At 47.8% G+C, this 25,498-nt stretch overlaps 1 protein-coding gene across 4 annotated transcripts in view; it reads right to left on the bottom strand.

Annotated features, from left to right (window-relative positions):
• The window catches only part of LOC119455816 (glutamate-gated chloride channel-like), a 29,341-nt gene extending 14,153 nt beyond the window's left edge, over positions 1-15,188 (bottom strand). Inside the window, exons 1-9 of one of the 4 annotated variants that reach the window (XM_037717290.2) lie at positions 14,859-15,177; positions 12,665-12,766; positions 11,893-11,993; positions 10,511-10,575; positions 8,231-8,454; positions 6,331-6,413; positions 5,628-5,762; positions 4,099-4,466; positions 3,298-3,514 (exon numbers count right to left, since the gene is read on the bottom strand). In XM_037717290.2, the coding sequence (XP_037573218.1) occupies positions 3,299-3,514; positions 4,099-4,466; positions 5,628-5,762; positions 6,331-6,413; positions 8,231-8,454; positions 10,511-10,575; positions 11,893-11,993; positions 12,665-12,750 (1,278 nt within the window). In that variant the 5' untranslated portion in view covers positions 12,751-12,766; positions 14,859-15,177 and the 3' untranslated portion in view covers position 3,298. Of the gene's footprint in view, positions 1-1,228; positions 2,853-3,169; positions 3,515-4,098; positions 4,467-5,627; positions 5,763-6,330; positions 6,414-8,230; positions 8,455-10,510; positions 10,576-11,892; positions 11,994-12,664; positions 12,767-13,387; positions 13,711-14,858 lie in introns of those variants that run through there. The other 3 variants (XM_049669340.1, XM_049669341.1, XM_037717289.2) reach the window with 3 other exon arrangements.
• Positions 15,189-25,498: the final 10,310 nt, after the last annotated feature.

Raw genomic sequence — 25,498 nt, 5'->3', positions numbered from 1 at the left:
CGGGGCGATGCTGGTGTAAACACCAGATATTCCAGCTGTGCCTGGAGCGACCAGCGTTATGCCGCCCATTAAATTCTTGGTTTGGCAAGAGAGTAAAGGTATATGATGTGCGCGATAATCTCTGCCAGGCCTTTGTTAAGGCCCGGTGATAGCTAAAGTTATCACTTCAACAACGACAACAAAAAGTAATTGCGACTAGCAAAGGACCAACCCACTTAAGGCATTATTCGACAAATACCGTAGCTGTCGTTTGCGGACTCACTTGCACTTACCAGTAGCAACAACTGCGTTGATATAATTGGGGTTCGAATGGAAATCAGCACGGGATATTCCCGTGTGTTTCCTTATTGCGCATCTTCTCTTCTATCCGCAAGCTTGCTTACGCAACGTCCATCCGTAGTAATCTAGCATTTGCGTCACCCATTCGGAGCCCTCGTCATACTAACCTAATTAGTGCGTTGGAAGCCGTCCAGAATGATGTTGCGAGTTGCATAACATCTGAGTACGACTGGAGAAAACGTGTTAATACTATCAAATCATCTCTTAACCTTTAATCTCTATCAACATGCCTCAAGATTACCCAACCGTGCCTTTTCCACAAACTGTACTACTATTTCTCACACCTGCGCAGTACTCTGCTTATTCCTCCTCAACGCACTTATCACCGACTATTTAACAGCCTAAGTGTACGGCGCCTGCCTCAGCATTGTACTACCACCACATTTAATAAATCGTGCTTGCCCATCGGTACAAAGGACTGAAACGAGCTGCCACAATCAGTAGTTAATGAGCGCGATCTACAAAAAGTTACGCAGTTACTGAACGCCTATTTCCATAATTAATTACTTTACTGACATATCTGCGATGCCTTACGTTCGTTGTTCCTTCAACGACCATGTCATTTGCGCCCCCGACATGTTTATATGTTATTTCTGTTTTGTTGTTGTTTTCATGACAACTGTGATTACTGATGTACATGCTCCCCCTTATGTAATACCCCGCCAGGGGCCCTTAAGGGACAGAAAATGGTGATGATGATGATGATGATTTAACAATGCACTGTTGCCCACGAAACTCGAAAAAACCTTAGCAATCATGCCCAATAAATCCCTTAGCGTGTATAAGCATGCAAGCTGCCCATCACGCGAACGTTTGGCTGTGCTGTTTACAAAATCTACAAGCTTTGTCCGAGGAAAACGGGTCGAGACATTGATAGGGCAACACTCACCGAAGAAAGGAAGCGTCGAGCTTGGTAAATCCTCCCGCACGTCGCTTGTAACGCCGCGGCCTGTGCGGCTCTTGGGTGGCGCTTTCGAGTGGCCCTCTCCTCAGAGCATAGAAGTAGATCGGGGCCCTAGCGTCTTCTCTGCCGACCCCCGGTGCCTGCTATTTTCTTCTTTGCTCCCTCTCCCTTTTCTTTCACGGACTCATCAAGCTTGGGGCGACGTCACGGCCTCTGCCGTGGCTTGTTTTTTGACCAACTTTTTGTACTTTCATGGCTACGCTCACCCGGCTGCCCAGCGGAAGCGGCAATAATTCGAATATCCTGTTGGTCGCGACGATTTGGGCGCCTTGACGGCGACGCGGAAAGGGAGGGGAAGGCGATAGTCGGCGCCCTGGGCAACTCGCGCGGATTGCGCAACAGTGTGTTCTCCAGATGTCGGGCGGAGGGGGGAAGCGTGTTTGTCGGGAGGGTGTTTGCGTCCAGGGCCTCGCCCCGGGAATGCAACCAGCGGCATTCAGCGTGCAACCTAGTTCAAGGCTTTTGCCCCCAGTTATTACAACATCGCCCCTCGCCCCCTTTCTACAGTGCCCCACCCTACCCGGGCTCCTTCGTGATACTGAAGCGAGGGTGGCCGGGGTTTGCGGGTGGCTCCGAAATAGCGGCGAAAGAGCGTTGCCGTTGCGTCTTTGAGCGCCTTGGTGTCGCCCTTGTTTTGACGAGCTAGCCGTCAAGCGAGCGTGATAGCCCGCCGCTGCTGTGCCACCACTACTTCCACGAGACAAATCATTCCCTCTCTCTCAAATAAAACGATGCGGCATCTAAAACAGCACTCGTAGTAGATCTCTTGCAGAATGCGCGTGAGTATTCTGGCACTCGGCCCTCTCTATACGCAACTATGGAAGGCCGAATGTGGTGGACGTCCTTCCTTGGTGGGTCTCTTTTATAGGTGCAAGGCCAACACCCTCCCATCTTCATAACTGTACTTCACCTGAAGCCATCCGGAGTCAACATTGCTCTTATGAAGTGTGCATCCACCCAACATAGAGTCTGCAAGTCCTTCGGGTTTCGCATTTCCTTCGACGTTTTTCGTGCGCCACGCATCTCCAAGAGGCAGTAATTATGTGCGTCACATTTAGGAAAGAAAGCGAAGCCTCCTTCTCCTAATAAAGGTTCACAAACCACCAAACGCATGACAGACGTTCACTGCAATCATCTAGCTTACATGGTTACTTTGACTCGGTAAGAAAGACGTCGCCAGTTTGCGAAAAACGACTTAGGGCCCATTCACACTTGCGACTAGGCGAGGTCGCGCGACCAATTGCGACTGGCGACCAGAAAACTACTCAAGACGAACGATGTTCACACTTACAAATGCGACCGACGAGTCGCTAAACCGAAATGTATCACGATATGCCGTTCACGTCTGCTTGAAATGTCATCGCCGCGTAAAATAAGCGTCTGCGTATACGGACGTCCTGTTCCTTCGCATCTGATTGGTTCAGCTGTTCTGCGACTGCGGTCGCGCGACTGAAAAATCGAGCAGTGAGCGACTGGCCCGAAACGGTCGCATTTCGAGAAAAGCGACCATTTGCGACTACTTGCGACTGGTCGCTTAGCGACCAACTTGGTCGCGCGACCTCGCCTAGTCGCAAGTGTGAATGGGCCCTTAGGGCTTGTGCGTGTGTGTGTGTGTGTGTGTGTGCGTGCGTGCGTGTGCGTGTGCGTGTGCGTGTGTGTGTGTGTGTGTGTGTGTGTGTGTGTGTGTGTGTGTGTGTGTGTGTGTGTGTGTGTGTGTGTGTGTGTGTGTGTGTGTGTGTGTGTGTGTGTGTGTGTGCTAGAGAGGGCCTTGTGTGTCTTTAAGGAAAACGGTACTTCGACCAGCTACGTTGAAACAGGGTTCAATATCTTTACTGCTCGGCCCTAGATAGCGGCCTACAGGCAGTGTTAAAAGACAACATTTATTGTGGCCTTCTTGCCAAGTCTCGAGGCAGTTTGGCACGAGTAAACGCAGCAGCGGAGTGCAGAGGAGGCGGGGAGGGCGAAGGAGATTCCAGAAGGCTGAATACGGCCAGGTCAGGTCGGAAGAGACGTTCGTTCCTCGTCAGCGTTCGATCCTGCATGGACACTGAAGTAGATGATGAGGAACAGTACGAAACACAGAGGAAAAGCGATCCGGGCCACGATGTCCATCTTGTCCGGCAAGGATCTCGGTCGCTGCATCCACGCCCTCAGAGATTGCAAGAAGGGCGTCTTGGCCGATCCAGGAGCCTGCTTGCCCGCTTCCTCAATCTAATGAATGGATGAAAAAATTAAAGTAGGTTAATTTGCTTAAATCGTTACCCAACAATCTCTCCAGTAGACTGTATGAAACAGAAGTGTCACGTGGCCGCTGGGAGTATAGAGGTTTTAACGTATGTGTGCGTTTTGAAACCAATACAATACACAACCACAAGCTCAACAATTTCATTTGCACCATTATCATAATGGGCTTATAATATTTGGACGGTTAGAGCTACAACTTCGTAGCAGGAAAATTTATATAACCGGCTATGGCTGAAGTTCTCGACACATCATAAGCAAACAGTGTTAAGTCTTAAGTAAAGAAACAGAAAAAGCAACCGAAAGAGGCAAAATACGAAAGAAAAGAAAAATGAACATCTCAATCTATGAGTTATATCCTTGCGTTTAGACTATCGTGATGTCCGAAAACAGCTCGACAACACAAACGCTGCAAGCCACGATTGAACGCTTCATGCGGATAGATATCTTATTGTTAACTCGTTTGCGAAGGAAACATTGTGATAAATACGGTTGCGATATTTGACGCAGGCACCATAAACATGCGAATTCTAGCTGCAAAAACAACTCCTTGCCTTGTTCTCGTCTCTCGCTGAAGCTGACGCATCCTGACCTCCTCGAGTCACGCGGACGACGTAGTCAGCCGCTGTGACGTAGGCGAGCACGAAGAAGACGAAAGTGAGGCAGACTCCCGTCCACGTGTCCACGGACTTCGTGTACGAAGTACGCGGAAACTCGTCTTGGTTAAGCTTGGATATGAACATCGACATCACCAGTAGCACGACCAGGGGCACGAACACGCGCACGGCCGTGTTCTTGTTGCTGATCCAGAGAACGACCCAGGACACCAGGACGCACATGATGCACGGGAGGTACACGTTGATTATGTACCCGTTTCGCTCCCGATCGAACAACAAGTTCAGTCGAAGACAGGAGTATTCGCCTGCGTAAAAAAAAAAAGAACATCACCAAATTCTAGAAGCGGCAAAGGGTTTGTGTGTGTCTCACGTTCACTACATGCTGTGTCTGTTACGCCCAGTGGAGGACTCTACAGGATGATTCGGCACGGAAGGGAAAACCTCGCTGCTTGAGCAGTTATTCATGGCACAGAAAGACAGGCGTACAAAACGCGTACACGAGAAGAACGAGGACGGCACGACCGCCAGCTAACAACTGAAAGTTCGCACAGTGGCGGGTATAGTCGGCGTTTCTGTTTCTTCTCGTTCGTCTTGTGTTCATGTTTTGTGCGCCTGCCTTTCCGCGTCCTGAATCCATACCAACTTACTCAAAGTTCTCTCGTTCTTAGCAATGATTGCTGCAGAATTGGGACGTTGAACCTCACTTTCTTATATTTGTCACCAAAAACGTGCGAGTTCTTGGACATTTCAGGCGCAGAAGGCCAGTACTTCAAGCCTCACGTGCTTATGCTGGCAAAGTATCTGTCCTCTATGACTATGTCCCTCAGCAGTCATTCTTACTTCAGAGCAAAAGCAAGAACAATTAACTGACTGTTTCGAATGAATATCACCTGTAGATGTTATATTGAACTGAATAAAATAGATCGAACAAGGAATGTCGCTGGTTCCAAACCAAGACATGTAATCGTCTGAGCAGCAACTGCTTTCCATGGCAGCGTTTATGTACGCATAGCTCAATCTCTCTATTGAAAGTGAAGGAGGGAGGAGAGTGTCTCCAGCTCATTTTATCCTCCTTTCCCAGTGAGTTTGAGGAAAAGAGGTTGGAGGAGAGTGAGCTACACCTACATAAACGCTGCTTATGAAGGAAGGACGTTTCAAGGACAGTGCTAGAGCTGGCACTGAACCAAAAGAACACACAATACGACGGACAAAGCGTTGACTTTCAGCTGACAGATTTTATTAGGTAAACCTTCCCCGCTACAAGAGAACCTTACTCTGCGCTACTAAGATATCTTACCCCAGTGCTAGGGCATCTTAATCAGTGCTACTAGAATATCTTTTATTGTCAACCCGACAGGACAATAATAGTTTTATAGCACGGCCTATATTGACGGACACTCCAATCCCCTAACCCCCCCCCCCCCTTTCCTTCTCCCAATAACATCTTCTGTTGCAAAATAACTCACCTGTAGTTGTCTTGGAAGTACAATAGTTTGTCAGGAACTTTGTTAGAGTGAACTTCGAAAGGTGCAGAGACCTCTTCACTTGCACAGGATCACTCTGCCTCCACAAGAACACTATGTCTTCTGTGGTGTGGGCATCTAGTAACGGAAATATGCAGAGTCGCGATCGTTACTATGGTTTGTAAAAGTACTGAAAGTTGAGCGAGTTGGTAGCTATTCATCTTCAAACTGCAGCGCGCACACAAGAAACGAGGACCAAAAGGCGAAGGTGACAGACAGCGCCTGTCTGTCACCTTCGCCTTTTTGTCCTCGTTTCTTGTGGGCGCGCTGCAGTTTCAAGATGAACGTTACTATGGTATTCCTTGCTCCTTTTATCAAGCGAGTTTCACCTTATACGGATTGCAAGTTTTTTGAAAGTATGTAAAAGTGATAACAATCTTTATACTTGTGTACTGCTAATATCAGTATTCAAAAGCAACGGTGTGTATTGTACTGTGTTGTCTTGCGCTATCATTTGTTTCGCCTGTACGCGAAACAGTGGACTTGAACTACAATTCCACACTTGACTAGCAATTGAAATGTTTTGTCCCTAAATGGGTGTGTCCCTAAATGGTGTGTCCCTAAAAGCTATCTTATCGCCTAGAGCTCTTATTTACGTTGAATCTTGATGTTCAAGCATGCGAAAGTTTCACAATAATATACTCACAGCTGGCTGTTACAATCGAACAAGTTTGCCGATCAAACGGAAAATTCTTCAGGTTCATGGGACACGACAGCTTCAGCGACACCCTGCGTAGACAGCGATGCAGTTGTTAAAAGAGAAATACACAATGCCAACACTTCTTGTGCGCCCTGTGTGAAAGCAAAACTACAATAATGAAGTGCGTTCGCGTAACATCTGTGACATCGTTCGATAATGGAGACGATTGGAGAGCTGCCATTGCGCAAGCCGGAGGAATAAGCCTGTGAGCAAAACAATTCGTGCGAGTAATTTCGTTCGAGTATGTTACTAAGGAACAGCCAGTCCAAGCAAGTCCAGTTTATAAATAATTCAGAACCTCAGTGCTTACCGATATGTTAATTTAAGACAGCACTGAAGCCCTGGTGTGCTTTTGTTTTGTTAAGAAAGTAACTGATACGCCAATGCATTTCTCCGCAAAGTTCGGGAATTAATATCTCGAAACGGGTCTCATCCTGAGAATTCGTACGAAGTGGATTCGTCTTGCGTACTCCCCCACTGGAATTTGTAAATTGCAATATGGGCTATAAGAAAAGTAGATAAAAACTTATTAGTGAATTTTTGTTAATTAGTCAATTATGCATTTAACTTTTTTGTGCACGTAATGTCCGCCTCTTCCAGTAGACCAGCTGATGAACTACAATTGTGCTATCTGCAACAGGCAACCTTTAAACAATTTTGAAAGTGTTCGCGTAAACACCTTGTATATATCTAACCTGTACCATTACCTATGCTTGTGACCGACCCGATGCTATCAATCAATTCCAAGCTTTCTTTTTCGCGAACACTCTAAAGATCTCTTCCTTATTTCGGCTGCTGACCACTTATTGTTTCTATTCAATTTAAATCCCAGCACTTCTGGAAGGTGTAAGCATGTTACCAACAGGTCTTGCTGATTGAATACCTTCGCATTTCATTATGATGTGCTGAGTTGTCTCAGGGTTTTTACTGCAGCAGACACAGCTAGTGGAACGCTGAGTACCCCTTGGGATCATGATAATAAATGTAAAACAAAGTTTTTTTTTTAATCTTAAAAACAGCGGAAGAAGGAAACGCAGTCGCGTACTGGAATTTAAGAGTCGAGAACTTCAAGCACCCTCACAGGATGTTACTACTACCATCGTAACGGCTATTTGCTACACGTGTTGTATTGTGGCGAAGGGCAAAAGAAAGGTGTTACATTTCTTAAGGCGAACAACATCTATTATTTTAAGGGCTTTGCTTCTATTGCTTACAATGTGTCTAACTTTATTAGCCTTTGCATAGAATTTTGTTGTATTTTATTAAATTGTAAAACTATGGGAAAATAGGCGAGCCGAAGGGCCGGTAATCCCAATTATCAACAATAAACTCAGGCGCTAAAGCAAGATCAAATGAAATGCAAGTTAAAGAACGAAGATAAAATGAAGCAAGGAAATATTATGGAGGAATAAAACATCAAGTAACTTAGGCATATAGCCTGCTATACTAAATGTTTAGTCTGGGTGCAATGTATCTGCATCGCACTTACGTCAAGTCACAGCGCTCGCTACCAAAACAGAACATTGCACACATCGAAGGATACAGCATATTACAACATATTACATGTAAGACATTATACAATACATTACAACCAGGAATCCAGGAAAGATTGGTACAATGTCGCATGAGCGTGCACCAACTTAGATTACGTACTCATTCACAGACGATCCTCTTTCAAAAAGATTGCTCAATCTTTTAGAAAGTCACGAACTACTGTGACAGTGTGTGTCTGCTTGTTTCTATAAATCAACTCTGATTTTCGCGACTTGTACTGCTGGTCCTGTCACTGCGGTGAATTACCAGATATTTGAGAGCATCATGCAAGATAAGCGGGGACATTGCATACCTAATGCTGTAGAGCACGCTGCCGTCGGGGTGTATCCTGACCAATACATTCGGCTTCATGATATTGTGAAAGGATCCGCTGATCTCGTTCGAAAAGAATGGGTCCGGAAGCCATAGCCTTTCAGGGTTCTCCACAATGACATACTTCAGCTGACCGCCCAGGTCGTTGAACTTGAGTCTCTCGTCTTTCCACTTCTGACGAAATGTGAGCTGCACGCCGAACGCCTGCACACGAACACAAAAGGGGGGACAAATGATGAAGTGTTCTTGGGCTAGCCACGCAGAACTCGAAGTGTGTAATCGCCGACTAAAATTTCCACGGCGTTACTGTGGAAGGTGGCAGGTGAGAAGCAGTTCGAAAGCTTCATATTGATGGCAATCGTAGCAAAGCATGTGCAATATCCTTAGCAAGTTACTCTTTTTCATGATTACATTTGTGTAGTCCCTAACCACATGATATGTTCTGGAGCGCAAGCGAGGCTGCTGACACATGCTTGCTAGCAACCAGCAATTTTCCGGGTGCTTACATAGGTGTGAAGGGGACCCTGTAGCAATTCCTTTTATAGTGAAGCTGTGTATGGCTAGGATCCCGGGATTTCTTTGTGGCGTAACGTCGACAGAAAACTATCATCATCTACGGCTCATACCCCCAAATGCAATGGTTCAAACCCCCGTAAGGCAGAGGCTACAAGCACTCAGCAAAGTGAAACGAGCAGTGCATACATTCTTAGGCATACAATATACAGAACAGCAAACGTTTCAATAAAGAACAAGCTCAAAACAAGCTTCCGAAACACATATGTGATGCAATGCAATGCTTGGCATGGAGCGCTTTCCGCATACGTTTCTTAGTAAAGATTATTGCTGTGCAATCATCCGCGGCGACGGCAGCTTGCAACGTGGGGAGTTATGTCCCTAGCCTTTCGTATATAAAGTAACCAGCCTATCCACTGATTCTAATGTTGTTGCAGCACCACTATGGGCGACGGCGTGCTGTGAAAATAATCGCTACTTCCATTGCTACTATTACTCTAAAATAGCATTACTACCATTACTCTAAAGCCTTAAAGCATCGCACAACCCCCTCAGCAGCTGTAGAGGTGGTTTTCAACAGCTTAGCTGGACATTCACTGGGCCGGGAAGGCGAGTCAATTTTTATGCTTGCCCTCGTTTTCGTCCTTCATAATTTCTTATCGTTTCTACAGAGCTTTTGAGTGCGTCCTTAAATATAAAGCCCGCCGGTATTAGAGAGTGATTACTTCCGATGGTCGAGCACAGATTCCTAGAGGATCATGACGTTTGTCTTGGGCAAAAGCCGGCACACATACTTGATCGAGGAACTGAAGTGGCAAAGCTTGAATGTTAACATGAATAGTTTGAAGACTAAGAGATTAACCCGGGCAGTGTTAAGGAGTCTGGCGGGGGAGCAAGGCTTCATGATTGGTAGTTCGCCTCTTTAAGCAGTGAAGGAGCACGCTTACGTCGGCCGAGTTATAACAGGAAACCCGGATTATGCAACCAAAGTCTCCAGGTCGACAAAAATGGATTGGAGCGCATTTGGCAGGTACTGCCATGCCCATGAAGGTCAGCTCATCAATATCCTTGAAAGGAGCAGTATACGCGTAACTACAATCAGTGCATTCCTCGAGTACTCCCTTGGAGACAGTCTTAGAAGATAACGAAGAAAATTAAAAGGGCGTTATGGACCGCTCAATGAGCGCTAGAAAGGAAAGTGACAGGCGTAACGTTAAGAGATAAGAACGCCGAGATATGGAGTAGAGAGCAAACGCCGGTAGCTGATATTTCAGTATAGATCGTGAAGGAGAAGTACATGCGCTGTTGAGCACGAGGTCGCGAAATCTAATCCCAGCCGCGGCGGTCGCATTTCGATGGAGAAGAAATGCAGAAAGGCCCGTGTGCTTGCGTTGTAGTGCACGTTAAAGAACCCCAAGTGGTCAAAATTAATCCGGAGCCCTCCACTACGGCGTGCCTTATAATCAGAATTGGTTTTGGCACGTAAAACTCCAGAAAGAAGAAGGATAAGTACAGTTCGGCAGGCAATTACAATGGAAGATCAGATTACTGGCCTGATTGTCTAATGGAGTAACCAACTGAGCACCAAGGGAAGCGAAACGCATTCGAGCGCGGAAGAGGATTCGAAGCAGTTATGGGATTATGAAACTCGCAGACATTGCGCGACGTCGGCTGACACGAGGGAGAGCTAACTGGAGACCACTGGGTGGTCTTTGTCAAAAAAAATATGGTGGCTATGGTCACTTACCATATCTTTGTCATCGATGTTGTCTATCGAACGGAGGAACATGTTGGTGACGACTATCACGGGACCTGCGATGAACGCAGTGGCGAGCTTCAATGGCAGAAACTGGTTGGCTCATTGTAATATGTACCCGTTACAAGCACAGGCATTCAGGACAGTGTCGTCTGACTATTATGAAAAATTATTATTATAATTCAATCGTAGATTGCCGTAGCCTAATGCTTGCGTGAAAGCATGCAGATAAAACTGTCTGTACTATATATTCATATTAGGTCACATGTTGACAATATTTCCGCGTAATGTAAACAATAATGTTAAGGCCATGCCAAACTGACTACTGATAAGGTGTTTTCCAGAGATGACACAATGACGTGCAATTCAATTTTGACTACAATCAGAATTTAGAAAGCATAGCCACAGAATGTCACGCAAGAAGTGTACATATAAATATGTCCTCGCCAATAAACCCCTTCGCTAGAGCTATACCACACGGTTGCGCCCTGCCGGAGATAGTCTCGCGATAGTAATGTGAATGTGAGTTATCTTGCTCGACTTCGGCATCAGTACGTTACATTCTTACCATTTCGTTGACCAGTGCACTCCTCGATCGGTGACATGCTCTGATCTAACATTACCTTTTGTGTCAGAACGATCATTTCGACTTCTGAGGCCAAATTCACGAAGTTTTAATGCATAAGCATTCTTTGGCGACTACCTCAGCAAAATCTGTCCGTCCCGTGACACCTTATAACTTCAAAATAAATGCTTAATTGGTGAAGTTAGCACATTTACCCGTTATAATAGTCTAATAGTAGATGATTGGTAGTAATGGTTAGACATGCATAAGCTAGCTAAGTAAGCAAAAGCGAAGTAGCAGCCGAGCCAAAAGAATGTCTCCGCATTATTAGGTAATTCTCCGAATTTCTATAACATTTTTTTTTGTTCGTAAGCACTTCTTGCCATCGGTCGGCCACTTTCGCCAATAATGTGCCCAGCATCAGGATTGGCTGTAATTAAATTGCTCTTACGAACCATTCTAGCTCTAAAAAACCTTTTTGTGAATACAGGCCCAGAAGTCTTGGTGTAGCGGCAGCGCACTTCAAGACCAGTAGGCCCTCAATCTTGATAATAAGGGTTAAAAAAGGAGAAGGTATATTGCGGACATTGCCATGGTTTAGCAGGTTCCCATTATTTCAGTATAACCATTTAGTCCAGACAGTCGCTCTACTGAGACTCAACGAGGAAGTGCGCCTTGCTCGAGGAAAGAGACAGGACTTTCCAAGAGGGTTTCCGCCATCAGTAGAACCCATCCACCCCGTTTTCTTCAGCCCATTTTCCAGCATTATGCGTGAACTAAGGCCAGAGCGATGAGAAATTTCGTTTACCCGTCGACTCGTTGGTTCCTGCCGGTCGCACTTGCTTGTCATACTTCTCCGGCTTGAAGAGATCGTTCAGCACACGGCCAGCGTAGTTCGCTATGCTGCTCCTGTCGATACCAAAAGTAAGCGTCAAATCGGTCAGCACAGCGCGAAGTCTCACAACGCCAATAACCAAAAACAGGCTATATAAGGATAGAATTTACGTGAATGGGCAAAAGAAAAGAAAAAGCCACTTTCGCTATTAGTTTTACAGAAATGGGTTCTAAGCCCCCCGTCCGTCTTCCTGCCCTCCCCCCGGATCCTTGCGGTCCGGGGTGCGTGCGCGGCCGCTCGAGCGGAGCGCAGTAAAACGCCCCCGCCCCCCCGACCCTGCCTCCGGAGCGTTGCGCGCGACTGGAAGACGGCGGGCTTCCTTCCCGCTTCCCTCCCTTGCTTGCGCGAGATTGAGCCGCGATCGCCGGCTCACCCTCGCACGCTTTCACTCGCACATGCAGCATACGGCGCTGGCGACAATTTTACCGCCCATGGATTTCATACTGAACTTCACGGCGACGCCGACCGTAGAAATGCGCCCGGAGTGTCCATATAATTGTTATCGTAGTAAAACGTCTTTGTTTCGAGACGCTTGAAAAGTGCAGTGGTGTGTTCATGTAGTTCTCGACTTCAGGTATAGGTGAATTACTTAAACATGCGTTTCACGAAGTGAATGGGCTCCTTATGTTTTACGTAGAAGAAAACAATGGCCTCGCGACATGCAGTTTGGATAAAGCAGTCTTACTGGGCGTTTCCGGCTTGGAATAGAGCAAGCAGAGTGGCGACGGTGGTTGCGAGTTTCAAGTACGGCCCACTCCTAAGACGGGCCATGCTGAAATTGTGGCCCCTGCAGGAGAACAAGATTCTGTGAAGGCGATTATGATTAACTGTTCTATGAAAACAAAGCAGAGCGTTATTGATGATAATGTCGGCGGACGGCAATCAGCAATGTTGAACAAAAGCTCATGTAAAAAATGTTCACTTCAACACGAAAATATGTACACTCCGGCATATCTTCACGGTACATAGGTCAATATTATCACCTGTCGAACATTGTACCAGAATACAGGGGTGCACTTCGTAATTTCGTTAGCACACACAGAATTAAAAATATTAATAGAAATGGTGACGGATGAGGCAAAATCAAACCTGAAGACAATGCTTAATACAACTATAGCATCAGAAAAACATCGGGGCAATGCTGGTCGACACTCCGGACATTTCAGTTATGCCTGGAGTGACCAGCGTTATGCCACTTATTAAATTCTTGGTTTGCTTAGAGAGTAAAAGTACATGATGTGCGCGATAATCTCTGCCAGGCCTTTGTTAAGGCACGGTGATAGCTAAGTTTATCACTGCAAAAACGACAACAAAAAGTAATTACGACTAGCAAAGGACCGACCCACGAATTTTAAGGCGTGCTTCAACGGATACCGTAACTGACGTTTCCGGACTCCCTTGCACTTACCAGTAGCAACAGCTGCGTTGAAATAATTGGGGTTCGAATGGAAATCAGCACGGGATATTCCCATGTGTTTCCTTATTGCGCATCTTCTCTTCTATCCGCAAGCTTGCTTACGCAACGTCCATCCGTAGTAATCTAGCATTTGCGTCACCAATTTGGCGCCCTCGTCAGACTAACCTAATTAATGCGTTGGAAGCCGTCCAGAATGATGTTGCGAGATGCATAACATCTGAGTATGACTGGAGCAAACGTGTTAATACTATCAAATCATCTCTTAACCTTTAATCTCTATCAACATGCCTCAAGATTACCCAACTGTGGCTTTTCCACAAACTCTACTACTATTTCTCACACCTGCGCAGCACTCTGCTCATTCCTCCTCAATGCACTTCTCATCGATTATTTAACAGCCCAAGTGTACGGCGCATGTATTGAACTATCACCACATTTAATAAATCGTGCTTGCCCATCAGTATAGAGCAATGGAACAAGCTGCCAGAATCGCTAGTTAATGAGCGCGATCTAAAAAAAGTTAAGCAGTTACTGACAGCCTATTTTCAGAAATAATTACTTCGCTGACACCTCTACCATGCCTTACGCTCTTTGTGCCTTCAACGACCATACCATTTGCGCCTCCGACCTGTTTACATGTTATTTCTTTTTCATTGTTAATGTGACAGCATTCTATGGCTCATGAAGCGGAAATTCAGGTGGCGTGGCCAGAGATGGTACAAAAGGTCACGTGGTCACAGCCAATCAATCAACGGGAAGCGCGCGCCGTGCGGGACGCTGGGTCCCTTGAAGCATCGCCAGATGGCACTTACCTCCGTGTATCCACGGCAGCGTCGGTCGTGCAGGGGGAAGAAAAAGAACCAGAAAACTCGACTTCGAGCATAGCGTTCGTAAAGGTTACGGTTTAATAAGCTGCAGATGCCTGAAAGCGGGAACTGTGTGGCCGGTCTATAGGTATATAGGGCCGCGCGTGGCGGCGCTGCCAGTCGGTGCGGTGATTTCGGTGAGTTCTGTAGTGCGCTCCGATGGACGAACCTTTGACTTCGACTTCTCAGTAACTGCGCCCGGCTCCTTTGGACATCCACGCAAGTACGCGAACGAGGCCGAGAAGTCATCGCAGGGAGGTCGCAATGCTTTCGCATTTATCCACGTTGGGATACCTAAGTACCCTTGAATTTTTTGTTATCATGACTGCTGTGATTACTGATGTACATGCTCTCCACTTATGTAATACCCCTCAAGGGGCCTTTAAGGCACAATAAATGAGGATGGTGATGATGATCCGACAAGGCACTGTTGCCCGCGTAACTCAAAACAACCTCAGCAATCATGCACATTGAATAGCTTAGCGTGTACAAGCATGCAATCAGTCCATCACGCGAACATTTGGCTGTGCTGTTTACAAAATCTACAAGCGTTGTTCGGGGAAAACGGGTAGAGACATGGATAGGGCGACGCTCACCGGAGCAAGGAAGCGTCGAGCTTGGTAAATCCTCCCGCACAGAGGCGTCGTTTGCAGCGCCGCGACCTATGCGGCTCTTGGGTGGCACTTTCGAGTGGCCCTCTCCTCAGAGTATAGAAGTAGATCGGGGCCCTCGTCGTCTTCTCAGTCGATCCCCGGTCCTTGCTATCTGCTTCTTTGCTCCCTATCCCTTTTCTTTCACGGACTCATCAAGCTTGGGGCGACGTCACGGCCTCTGCCGTGGCTTGTTTTTTGACCAACTTTTTGTACTTTCATGGCTACGCTCACCCGGCTGCCCAGCGGAAGCGGCGATAATTCGAATATCCTGTTGGTCGCGACGATTTGGGCGCCTTGACGGCGACGCGAAAAGGGGGGAGGGGGGGGGGGGGGGGTGAGGCGATAGTCTGCGCGGTGGGCAACTCGCGCGGTTGCGCAACCACGTGTTCTGCAGATCTTGGTTGGGGGAGGTCGGAGGGTGGTACGCGTGTTTGTCGAGAGGGTGTTTGCGTCCAGGGCCTCGCCCCAGGAATGAAACCAGCGGCATTCAGCGTGCAACCTAGTTCAAGGCCCCCAGTTATTACAACGTCTCCCTTCGCCCCCCTTTTCATAGCGCCCCACTACAAGCCGGCTCCTTCGAGATATTGAGAGCGAGGGTTGCCAGGGGTTGCGGGCGGCTCCGAAATAGAGGCGAAAGAGCGCCGCCGTTGCTTCTTCGGGCGCCTTGGTGTCGCCCGTGTTTTGACGAGCTCTCCGTCAGGCGAGCGTGATAACCTGCCTCCGCTGTGCCACCACTACGAAGTGACGCGCTTCCCTGATGCAACATTCTTCATCATCTGAGCCCACACTTGAACACGTCGCGGTCATCTGACCTGACCCCTTCCAGATTCATTAATTATTACTGCGACGAACTAAGCAAGCTCTTAGGTTTGTTTACGTAGAGCAGTGGCGCGCAGTTACGTACGCTTGCCGGTACAGAACAGCTCGTACTTCCTTACGCGACATATACGTATACATTCTAATCAATTGCACTTCGGCGTAGGTTTGTGTTCGAAGCAGTTCTTTTCCTTCTGGATCTAGTTTCCTTCACCTTTTCAACGTTCACGGTAGTGAGGGGGTCGCGAACGTTTGTGCATTCGGACAGGAAACATAGGCAAGCTGGCCGCGAAGTACGAGTATGTACTCGTATCGGTCATAATGTTAGCGCGAGAGCTGGTGGCACAGAAAAAAGACTCGCACAGGACAAGACCTGGAATTCAACGTAACTACCGCCTTCGTCATTCTGTTCTCTTTTCTGTTGTACCGACGATTCCTGTGGGGACAAAATCATGAATAACATGTATCGTATATAATAAAGTAAGATATCTTTTATTGGGTCCTTTTCAACCCTTCTGTGCGATATGCCAACCAAGTTAACGGGTCAAGTTAACAAGATAAAATAGTGCAACCCAGTGGCGCACCAACGGGGGGGATTCGGGGGTGGTAACCCCCCCCCCCCCCCTGAGGCCGACTTAACCCCCCTTTTGTTTAACCCCTTTTCTTTCCTTACGCATTTGAGTGCTGCAACTAAGATGTAAGACGCGCAATCGTCTGCACACTCGCAAAAAGCGCATTTTTTTGACAATATCCCGTGAAGAAATCGAAATTAGTGCTGTTTAGATGGTATTGGCAAACTGTCAACCTGGCAGAGATCCTGGGTGCGCTACTGGTGCAACCAGTATAAAGCTGTAAAAGAAGACTAACATGGTTTATTCAAGCTATGAAACAAGGATGTTGAGGTGTACTTTCAGTGCAACTTTCATCAGAGAAACGGTGGAAGTCGAGGAAGTCGGAGCCAAGATCCATAAGAGACGTGTAATGAGGAGATACGGCAGCTACATCAGCAAAAATAAGGAACAAAGATAGTCTCATGTGACAAGATGTTGACCGAAATCACCCTAAGAAGCCAGGAGCAAAAAAAAAAAGAAAGTCACACGTACCTGCCTTTGTAAAACTTCTACAAGTTAATCGGCGTGAATAGTTCGATCGACATATCTTAAGTTGCTTAAATTTCTACAGGATACGAAACATCTCAGAGTCATGTTCTAACGTTTATTCTCTTTATACGAAGAATTATTTGTACGAAATAATTACTGTGAGTATTCTTTTTTCCCCGATCATAAAAGGGTGAAACGCAAGCTCTATTGACCTCGCTTTACAGTCATCTCTTAACTTTATGATTTCGCACCTTAGTTATCAGTCGTTTGGTTTTGCATAACACATTTCTTTTCTTTCTTCTTTTACCTACCGCGTTTCCTGTCACGTTATCTGTATTTATTCTCTGTGCCAGCGTGTAAAATAACATCGCATGCGTTTCCACCCCGCTCAATTCATCACTTGACGGTTTTAGCATCATCATGCCTCATCCGAATCGGATAAATTATCGAAAGCTAGCATTCCTCCAGAGTCCATATGGAGAAACGACACCTCAACAAGATAGGCCCCAAGAGGTTGTATAAGGATAGGCAAGCTAACCTACAGGTGCGGAATAAACTAACCAAAACTTAGTCCCCTTTGTCTTATTTGACGCTGTGTAATTATTCCATAAGGACTGCAAGCTTCGTACGAAGACACCGTCTCATGTCTTCCTCGTCAGTCAGCGAATTCCGTCGGGGGAACTGAACTTAGGACCCCTGTGTTCTTTTCGGAAATAAACCTTCTTCTCGCGCTCCGTTCCGGACAACCGCTACCGCTGGCAGTGCCTAGTTCCCGGGCATTTATTACCTTTGGCTTTTTCTTATATGTTCTAGCGCCCTCTCGCTTCCCGCTGTGGCGGGTCCTCAGCATCCCGCGCGCGGATCTATTCTCGGCGGCCATGTGTGAAGGAGCGCAAACACGCCCGCCTTTCTAGAAGCCTCCGCAAACCTCTCGGTGTGTCGCCATGTTTGCGTGATGAACGCAAATACGGTGAATTTTACTCGGCGGTTCACGTTGCTCGGCGGTTGAGTCCCTGTGCTGTTGAACACGAAGGCGCAAGTTCGACTCCCACCGTGTAGGTGACGGCATTACGTCGCGGCCTGAATGCAAAAAAAAGGCCGTGTGCCGAAACGGCGGCATCCCCTGCGTAAGACTCCGGTGCTTCAAGTTATACCGCGATCTACGGTGTATATGCAATCGGGGCAAAAGTTTGCGGACCGCGCCAAAACAGAAAACGCTGAATTTTGTCGGAACAGCTTGACCAACCATGGAACTGAGCGATGCACTACGATCCTTGGCCGTGCAAATCCTTTAGGCCCTTCTCAGTTAGGAGTTGCGTGCATAGACTATGCCGAAATTCAGCATTTTATCCGTAAGCGTGGTCCACAAACGTTCGTGCCTGATTGTATGTCATAACACACACAGCGAAGTCCCAGCTATCTATCCTAACAACTCGCAGGCTTCTTCGCAGAATACTCAAAGTGAGAAAGTGGCCTTTCAGCCTTCTTCTGCAACTTTCTGCAACTTCTGCAACAATTTCTGCAACTGATCCTGCGGCCGGCATCTTTCAATCACCTTTTCGAACGTTCGGTAGAATGTGTTTTGAAACCATATTCGCATTTCGCTGACAGGTCTGTTTGGCCTTGTATGACGGTTGCTACATCCTGGAGCGTCTCGATAGCCTTCTGAACGGGAGACGTGCGTACTCGCTTTCGTGCGAGCAAGTAGAAGAAGCACCGAGGACAAACAAACTAAACGAATACATCGATCATACTGCGTGGTGAATGCCAAATGGGACGAAGCCAAACCATGTTGGCCATGGAGTTAATATAACCAATACTGACTCTACGCATGCTGCACTCTTCAATTCGCTGTGAGCGGACGGCTCAGTAAAATGTTTTAGCTTAGCCTTGCCGCTCTGCCGTTACCATTACCACCCCTCTCATGTCCAGACGTGCGCGTGACCCCTGGAAAAGCTGCTGATGGTACCGATAAAACGGTAACAATGTTACGTGACGTTGTAGCGTGGGTGCAACTGTACACGGAATACTTCCCGAAATGTGCGGCTTCCACATTGACTGGTGTGGTCGTCACTGCTGGAGATATGGTGCCAATGGCATTCAGAGTATTCTAGGAATAATTAGTGTTGGGTGAAATTTATGATAATACAATGGGCTTTCTTGGATACTACGCTGCAATAGATTTCACGCTGCCCATTCCTTTTGTGTTCCTCGCACGGGATACGGGATTGTGTAGCTATTAGAGAGTTTTAGCGTGTCCGGTATTCCGGTAAACGCAAGCGGACTGGGCGTTCTACCGGATGAGCGGAGGTGCAATCGTGAACGGCCTGCACGGTCCAGCCACCTGGTGGCGCTGAGTTAAACCAGACAAGCGCAGAGCTAATATTGCAGTAACCGTGTTTAGTCTACTTTGCTGCTGGTGTAAATTTCTGGCAGCTGCGTAATCGTGTTGCTGCCCAAAACTTGCACCAGCAGCGAAGTAAGTTACACTTGGTTGCTGCAATATGAGCTCTGTGTTTATACGGTTGAGCTCTGCGCCACCAGGTGACCGCATCGCGCATGCCGTTCATGCTTGCGCCTCCACTCATCCGGTAAAACAACCAGTGCGCTTACGTTTACCGGAATACCGGACACGCTAAAACTCTCTATTTTTTGGTGTTCGTACACTTCAACATGCAATAAAAAACGCAGCTGTTGCCCTAACTAAATGAGATGCCACTATAATGTTACGAATAAATACGTGTTACTTCCTGCCGTTGTGCACATTACGCACATAGATCGAGGGTTGTGGAATAAATGCGTTGAAATGGGTGAAATACTGCAAGAAGGAGGAACGGAAGAGAAGGTAAGGTGGTTTCACCGGCGTTGTTTAATTAATGCAACTTTAAATTATGCCACCTAATTAGACCTCTAAGCCTATAGGTGCTTCTGAACAAAAGTGCATGAGATGGAATCTGGGACCGCACGACGCCAACGCAGTACCTACACACACTGTTTTTGGCAGAAAGACTTATATGCTAGGCCTATCGAAGCCGAAGTCATAAAGATCGACTCACCGCCTAATTAAAGAGACCGGTTGTCTGGTTAGTTTGCGGAGACGTTAAGGCACAATAGCGCGAATTCCGACAACATGGCAAATAGATACTGAAGCGAACGCAATCCACGTTGATGTACGGCGCCATCGACCTGTCTTTGTCAGCGCACTCTTAAATTCATGTAATGAGCAGGCATCGCGCGATGACCACAAACGGAAAGAGAGGAGATTAATCAAAGACTGGGGGATTGCCTTTAATTCAGATCACTTAAGCTGCACCTCCGCTTTAAGATTTTGAGAGTGCGGTTTATAGTGCTACAAGTGATGCTGTGCTGTGCGGTGGTAGTATGCGGTGGCAGTGACCAGCTGTGATTGTGTATTTGTCCTCTCTTTATATATATATATATATATATATATATACTTTTCAGTCACTTTACCTCCCCCTCTCCTCTCTCCCCAGCGTAGGGTAGTAAACCGGATCTTCCCCTGTGGTTAACCTCCCTGCCTTTCCCCTTTCTTCTGGCTCTCTATCTATTAGTGTCTCTAACAGTGCGGTAAATATATCAAATTAGAAACTTCACCACAAATATAAACCAAAATGAAGCAATTTAGCAATTTGATGGATTGGTCTCACGAAAGAAGACAGCCTCGGACTGCGGAGCAAAGAATCTTGCTACTGCATACCTACGTATATAGCGCAGCCGCCGCCATGGTTGCACGTGGCCATTTTCACTTTAATTTTCATTTCTGTATTTGTTATTTCTTCCTTTCCGAACCGACGCCCCTTGCCTCGAGCTCGAGGTCACGCGTCGACAGTTGTAAGGAACAATTTCGTAAATATATGGGCTTTCTAAACGAGCATGCAAGCTGACAAAAATGCAAGGACGAGCTGCACAGAGGATGGCTATATGTTAATTGAGACCACTTCAGCTACATCTCCGCAGCGCGAAGGCCTTTCGGGTGCCCACGGCATGCCCCGCTTTTGGACAGTGTCAGATATAGCGGGTTTAGAAACGGCGAACGGGCAACGGTCTGTTGCTTCACGAGACGAGGGAAACCTTGTGGCCACGACTCCTTTACGACCGTTGCGGTAACCGCGACTCAGTCAACGCGCTTAACCAAGCCGTACCGTTTTACCGTCTGTAGCACATTCCATGAGAGTAAATTAGGCGCCTCCTGTCTGCACTCGAAATTAGCTGCGCGGCATACTCGTAAACGTACACTCTAAACGTCGCAGTTTCATCCGAAAGGCGAAGCAACAATTGCGATAGCAAATTAGTAGAGAGCTATACGGAGTAAGGATAGTAGTTTTATCAGCTGTATTAACTTGGACATGCAGCAGCACCAGCAACGCGCAGAACTGTTGTCGACGCCGTCGGCGTTTTGCCCGCGTTCGCACCGAACGCGCCCGGCGTTGCCGTCACCGTGAGGTTCCGTATAGAGTACAACGGCGATGAAATCGTCTGTGGGGGGACGGGAGGGAGGGAGGGGAGGCGACGTTTAGCTGCGGCACCAAATGCGTATATATGTAAAAAAGTTGTCGCAGTTTCACCTGAAAGGCGAAGCATCAATTGCGATAGCAAATTTGAAGAGAGCTATACGGAGTAATGATAGCAGCTTTATCAGCTGTATAAACTTGGACATGCAGCAGCACCGGCAACACGCAGAACTGTTGTCGACGCCGCCGGCGTTTTGCCCGCGTTCGCTCAAAATGCGTGCGGCGTTGGTGACTGTTGCCGGAGCCTCTGATATAAATAGGCACTTGGTGCCGCAGCTAAACGTCGCCTCCCTTCCCTGCCCCTCCCCCCTCCCCCACAGCCTTTCGCGCGTCGGAAGAAGGTACGTTTACTCTACATATATGGTGATTGTAGAGGAGGAAAGAGACGCCTACTTCTGCAGCCCTTAAGGGAGCACAGCGCAGAACGCGCGTTTGTTCTCCGCCGTGCGTTCACTCCCCGTGAAAGCGCGCGTCCCTCGCGCCCTTTCACTCGCACATACAGCGTTCGGCGGCGCGCGGCGACGATTTCATCTCCATTGACGTCATACGGAACCTCACGGCGACGGCGACGGCAGAAATCTGCTTTTGAGCGTCCATATAATTGCTATCGCAATAAAACGTTGCGAGGCGAGACGGTGGTTAAGGCTTCCGACGCTGCTCGATGAGTGTCCCGTTCTGATCTTGTCGAAAACCTCCGAGCCGCCGCCAGAGGCACCGGCAACAGTCACCAACGCCGCGCGCGTTTGGTGCGAACGTGGGCAAAACGCCGACGGCGCCGACAACAGTCCTGCGCGTTGCTGGTGCTACTACATGTCCAAGTTTATACAGCTGATAAAACTACCACGGCCGTTGGATAAAAGAAAAAAGTAGGCCGCATATCTGCTTGCTTCGCTGCAAATGACATCGAAAGACGATAGTCTTCTGCCACCCCTGATAAGTAACACCCTCTCTTGTCCACCCTCCCACCCCTCACGCTCTTCCCCTCCCCTCTCACTCCTCGCATGATGGATGCAATGGAGATTTTGCTGAATTCAATTCAAATTTACCGCGTTCGCCCTGCTCTCGCGCCATCTGTTGGGACCTTTTATTACCGTTGACTTAAAGCCGGCTGCAGAGCCGCGGCTTCAGTCGGCTTCTTTTAACGCGTAGCGTTTCCTACACCATTTCTAACGCATTCGACGCCATTTCTAACGCATTGATTTTTCATTTACTAACGCAAAAACCAGTACAATATGTATTCCTAATTAAATGAACGCTACGGATTACGGTTATGTGCCTCCAAACTCTGTGCTGCTAAATTAGCCATCCTATACTCCGTTTCATACATCAGCCAGGTGCAACGCTGTAAAAGCTGCGCAAGAAGTACGGCCATTAAAATGTATTACTCCGTGCGTTCCGTCTATGCAGCGGTCTATAAATGCTTCGCTGCGCGCCAGCGGCGTTTGCTCGCGCGAGCTTGCACATGAGGCTGCAGCGACGGGCTGCAAATAAAACGCGCATAGCATGGCGTTTTCAGCGCAGCTTAAGAAACTAGGGTCTTTAGAGTTACGTATCTATGTATTTTCTATTAAAGGAACACACCTCCTAATACTTACTAGTGATGTTGCGCCTCAGATATGCGTAATATTTACTTTGTGATCGATAACGTTCACAAGTATGAACAGCCGTACCAGTTTAAGTAGTGTGGACGGTAAGCAAGTGGTCCAATTTTGGCCGGGTGGCTGAATCGGGTGACAAGCAGCGTTTACATGAATGCGACAGAATGCGACAGTAGCGCATCACATTTCCTAGCGCATCACGTGTAATGCGATGCGCTAGCGTTTACATGTAGCGCATCATCCCTGGTGCGCTGGTGGCGGCACACGCACATTGAACGCAAAGCAGCGCTTGCAGACGCTTCCGGCGTCACGCCACGAAGCAGCTCGGCGAGCGCCCAGCAGATCCACAGCAAATTGTATTTCCTATAATTCCTAATGCGCTGTAATCGCGTTTACATGCATTGCGAAAGTCGACTTACGCGTCTCAATCCACCCCTGCCTGACGCATTAATGCGACGCGCTTTCCTAGCGCATTATCCCCGTTTACATGGATGCGATGCACTAGAAAATTAATGTGATGCGATGCGATGCGCCAGTTGTCGCGTTCATGTAAAGGCGGCTACAGACAGACAAACAGACAGACAGACAGACCAAATTTTCAGCGTTTAAGTTCCCCAAGAAAGACTATCGTCTTTAAAAAAGGTGCGGCCTGCTGCGTCGCGTCGCCGTCAATGGGCGAGCGCGTCTCGGCTAAGTTGACAGTTGCGGCCGCTGTTTTTGGTGAGGACGCCACTGCTACGGTACGCAAGGCAGACGCCGGTTCGTGCTACAATGTGGTTGCCTCAGGATTTATGCGTGTTGGTGTGCTTTTTTATGTGCATTCTCGTGTTTTTTTTTTTTTTTTTTTTTTAAGGGGCGAAGCTCCTTATGGCGGCACCCGTTCCGTCCCCGTCGTAGTAGTAGTAGTAGTGTGTAACCAGTCTGAGAAAAATGAGAAAAAAATTCCGCAGTTGTGTCCGTAGCGCGGAATCGAACCAGAGACCCCTCGCTTCCGAGCGCGCGGCGTTAGCCCACTACGCCACGAAGCGGACATGGACAAACGCACCACGATGGCTATAAATACCCAACATTAACGAAAGGCCGCGTTTCTAGCGCGTTTCTAACGCGTTTGTGCTAGCGCGTTACGGCCCGTGTAAGAAGCTGGTGTAAGACGCTGTGGCCTCTCCACCTTACCTTCAACGCGTTTCGAACGCGCTGCCCAAAGCGGTGGCAAGTCAAGTTCAAGTCGAGGAGCGTTTATGAATACGGGCGGTATACTCTCTCAGCAGTCATGTGATGGCGTCGGCAAACGCGGTGCACGTTCCGGCATGTGTAAATGGCTGCGTAAGACGCTGTGGCCGCTCCCCCTTACTAGAGAGTACTGCACGTTTCTAACGCGTTTGTGCTAGCGTCCCCTTAAGCGGGAGATCCGATGATTCCCTCCGGAGCTTCGCCCACTCATCATCATTCACCTCGTGGATCTGCTGTCATTTTTTGTTGTTGTTTTTGTTGTTGTTGTTGTTGTAGTTGTTGTTGTTGTTGTTGTTGTTGTGTGTGTTGTTGTTGTTGTTGTTGTTGTGTGTTGTGTGTGTGTGTGTGTGTGTGTGTGTGTGTGTGTGTGTGTGTGTGTGTGTGTGTGTGTGTGTGTGTGTGCGTGTGCGTGTGCGTGTGCGTGTGTGTGTGTGTGTGTGTGTGTGTGTGTGTGTGTGTGTGTGTGTGTGTGTGTGTGTGATCGTGTGTGTGAGCAGCTTGCCTCATGTTTCTTGTGTTTGAGTACTGTTCTTTGGTGTGCGCGTCTGTGGCAGACGGTTTTTTCCAGCGTTGTGATGGCGTGAAGCTCTTGTGTGTCGCTGTGCAACTCGAACGCTAGAAGAGACGCTACTGTGAAGTACCAGGAATTCCCCTGCGATCTATAGCATCGAAAAGCGTGGCTGAAGAATATTTCCCGACAAGGGCCTTCAGGGAAAGGAAGCAAGTGGGAGCCAAGCGACAGGTCGCTGGTATGCTCATTACATTTTACTGAGAATGATTATAAAAAGAACACGAAGATTAGGCTCTTGCTTCCGACTGCGGTCCCGACTGTGTTTCCCGGTTATCCGCCGTCCATGCAAAAAAAAAAAAAAAAAGAACGCGCAGCCTAGGAAACTTTTTTTTTTTTTTCGAGCCAAGGAAAAACAGCCGGCCGCAACTGTCAACTCAGCCGAGACGCGCTCGCCCACTGGCGGCGACGCGATGCAGCAGACCGCACCTTTTTCTAATGTAAAAAGAGCCACGAATGGATTGATCAACTCCGGGCTGCCCAGAAGGCCTACGATACGGCGGTGAGGCTTGGCCTTCCCGTCCCAACGCGGGAGCGGCCCGCAGTCTTGCCCCTATGAAAACGGGGTGAAGATTCTTCCGGACCTCAATAAATTTTACTACCTACCTGCCTAGCGGCCTGGTCACTGCCAGCGCAGAGAGAATATTGAAACGTGCGAGGGGAGTTCGGTTGAAGAGAAGAACGAAGCTGGGCTGGATCGGGTGCGGCACCGTGGACTGTTTTCTCTGAGCGACACCTT

This window comes from Dermacentor silvarum, chromosome 6, assembly GCF_013339745.2.
Source record: "Dermacentor silvarum isolate Dsil-2018 chromosome 6, BIME_Dsil_1.4, whole genome shotgun sequence".
NCBI lineage: Eukaryota > Metazoa > Arthropoda > Arachnida > Ixodida > Ixodidae > Dermacentor > Dermacentor silvarum.
This window is presented reverse-complemented; position numbering and strand designations above follow the sequence as displayed.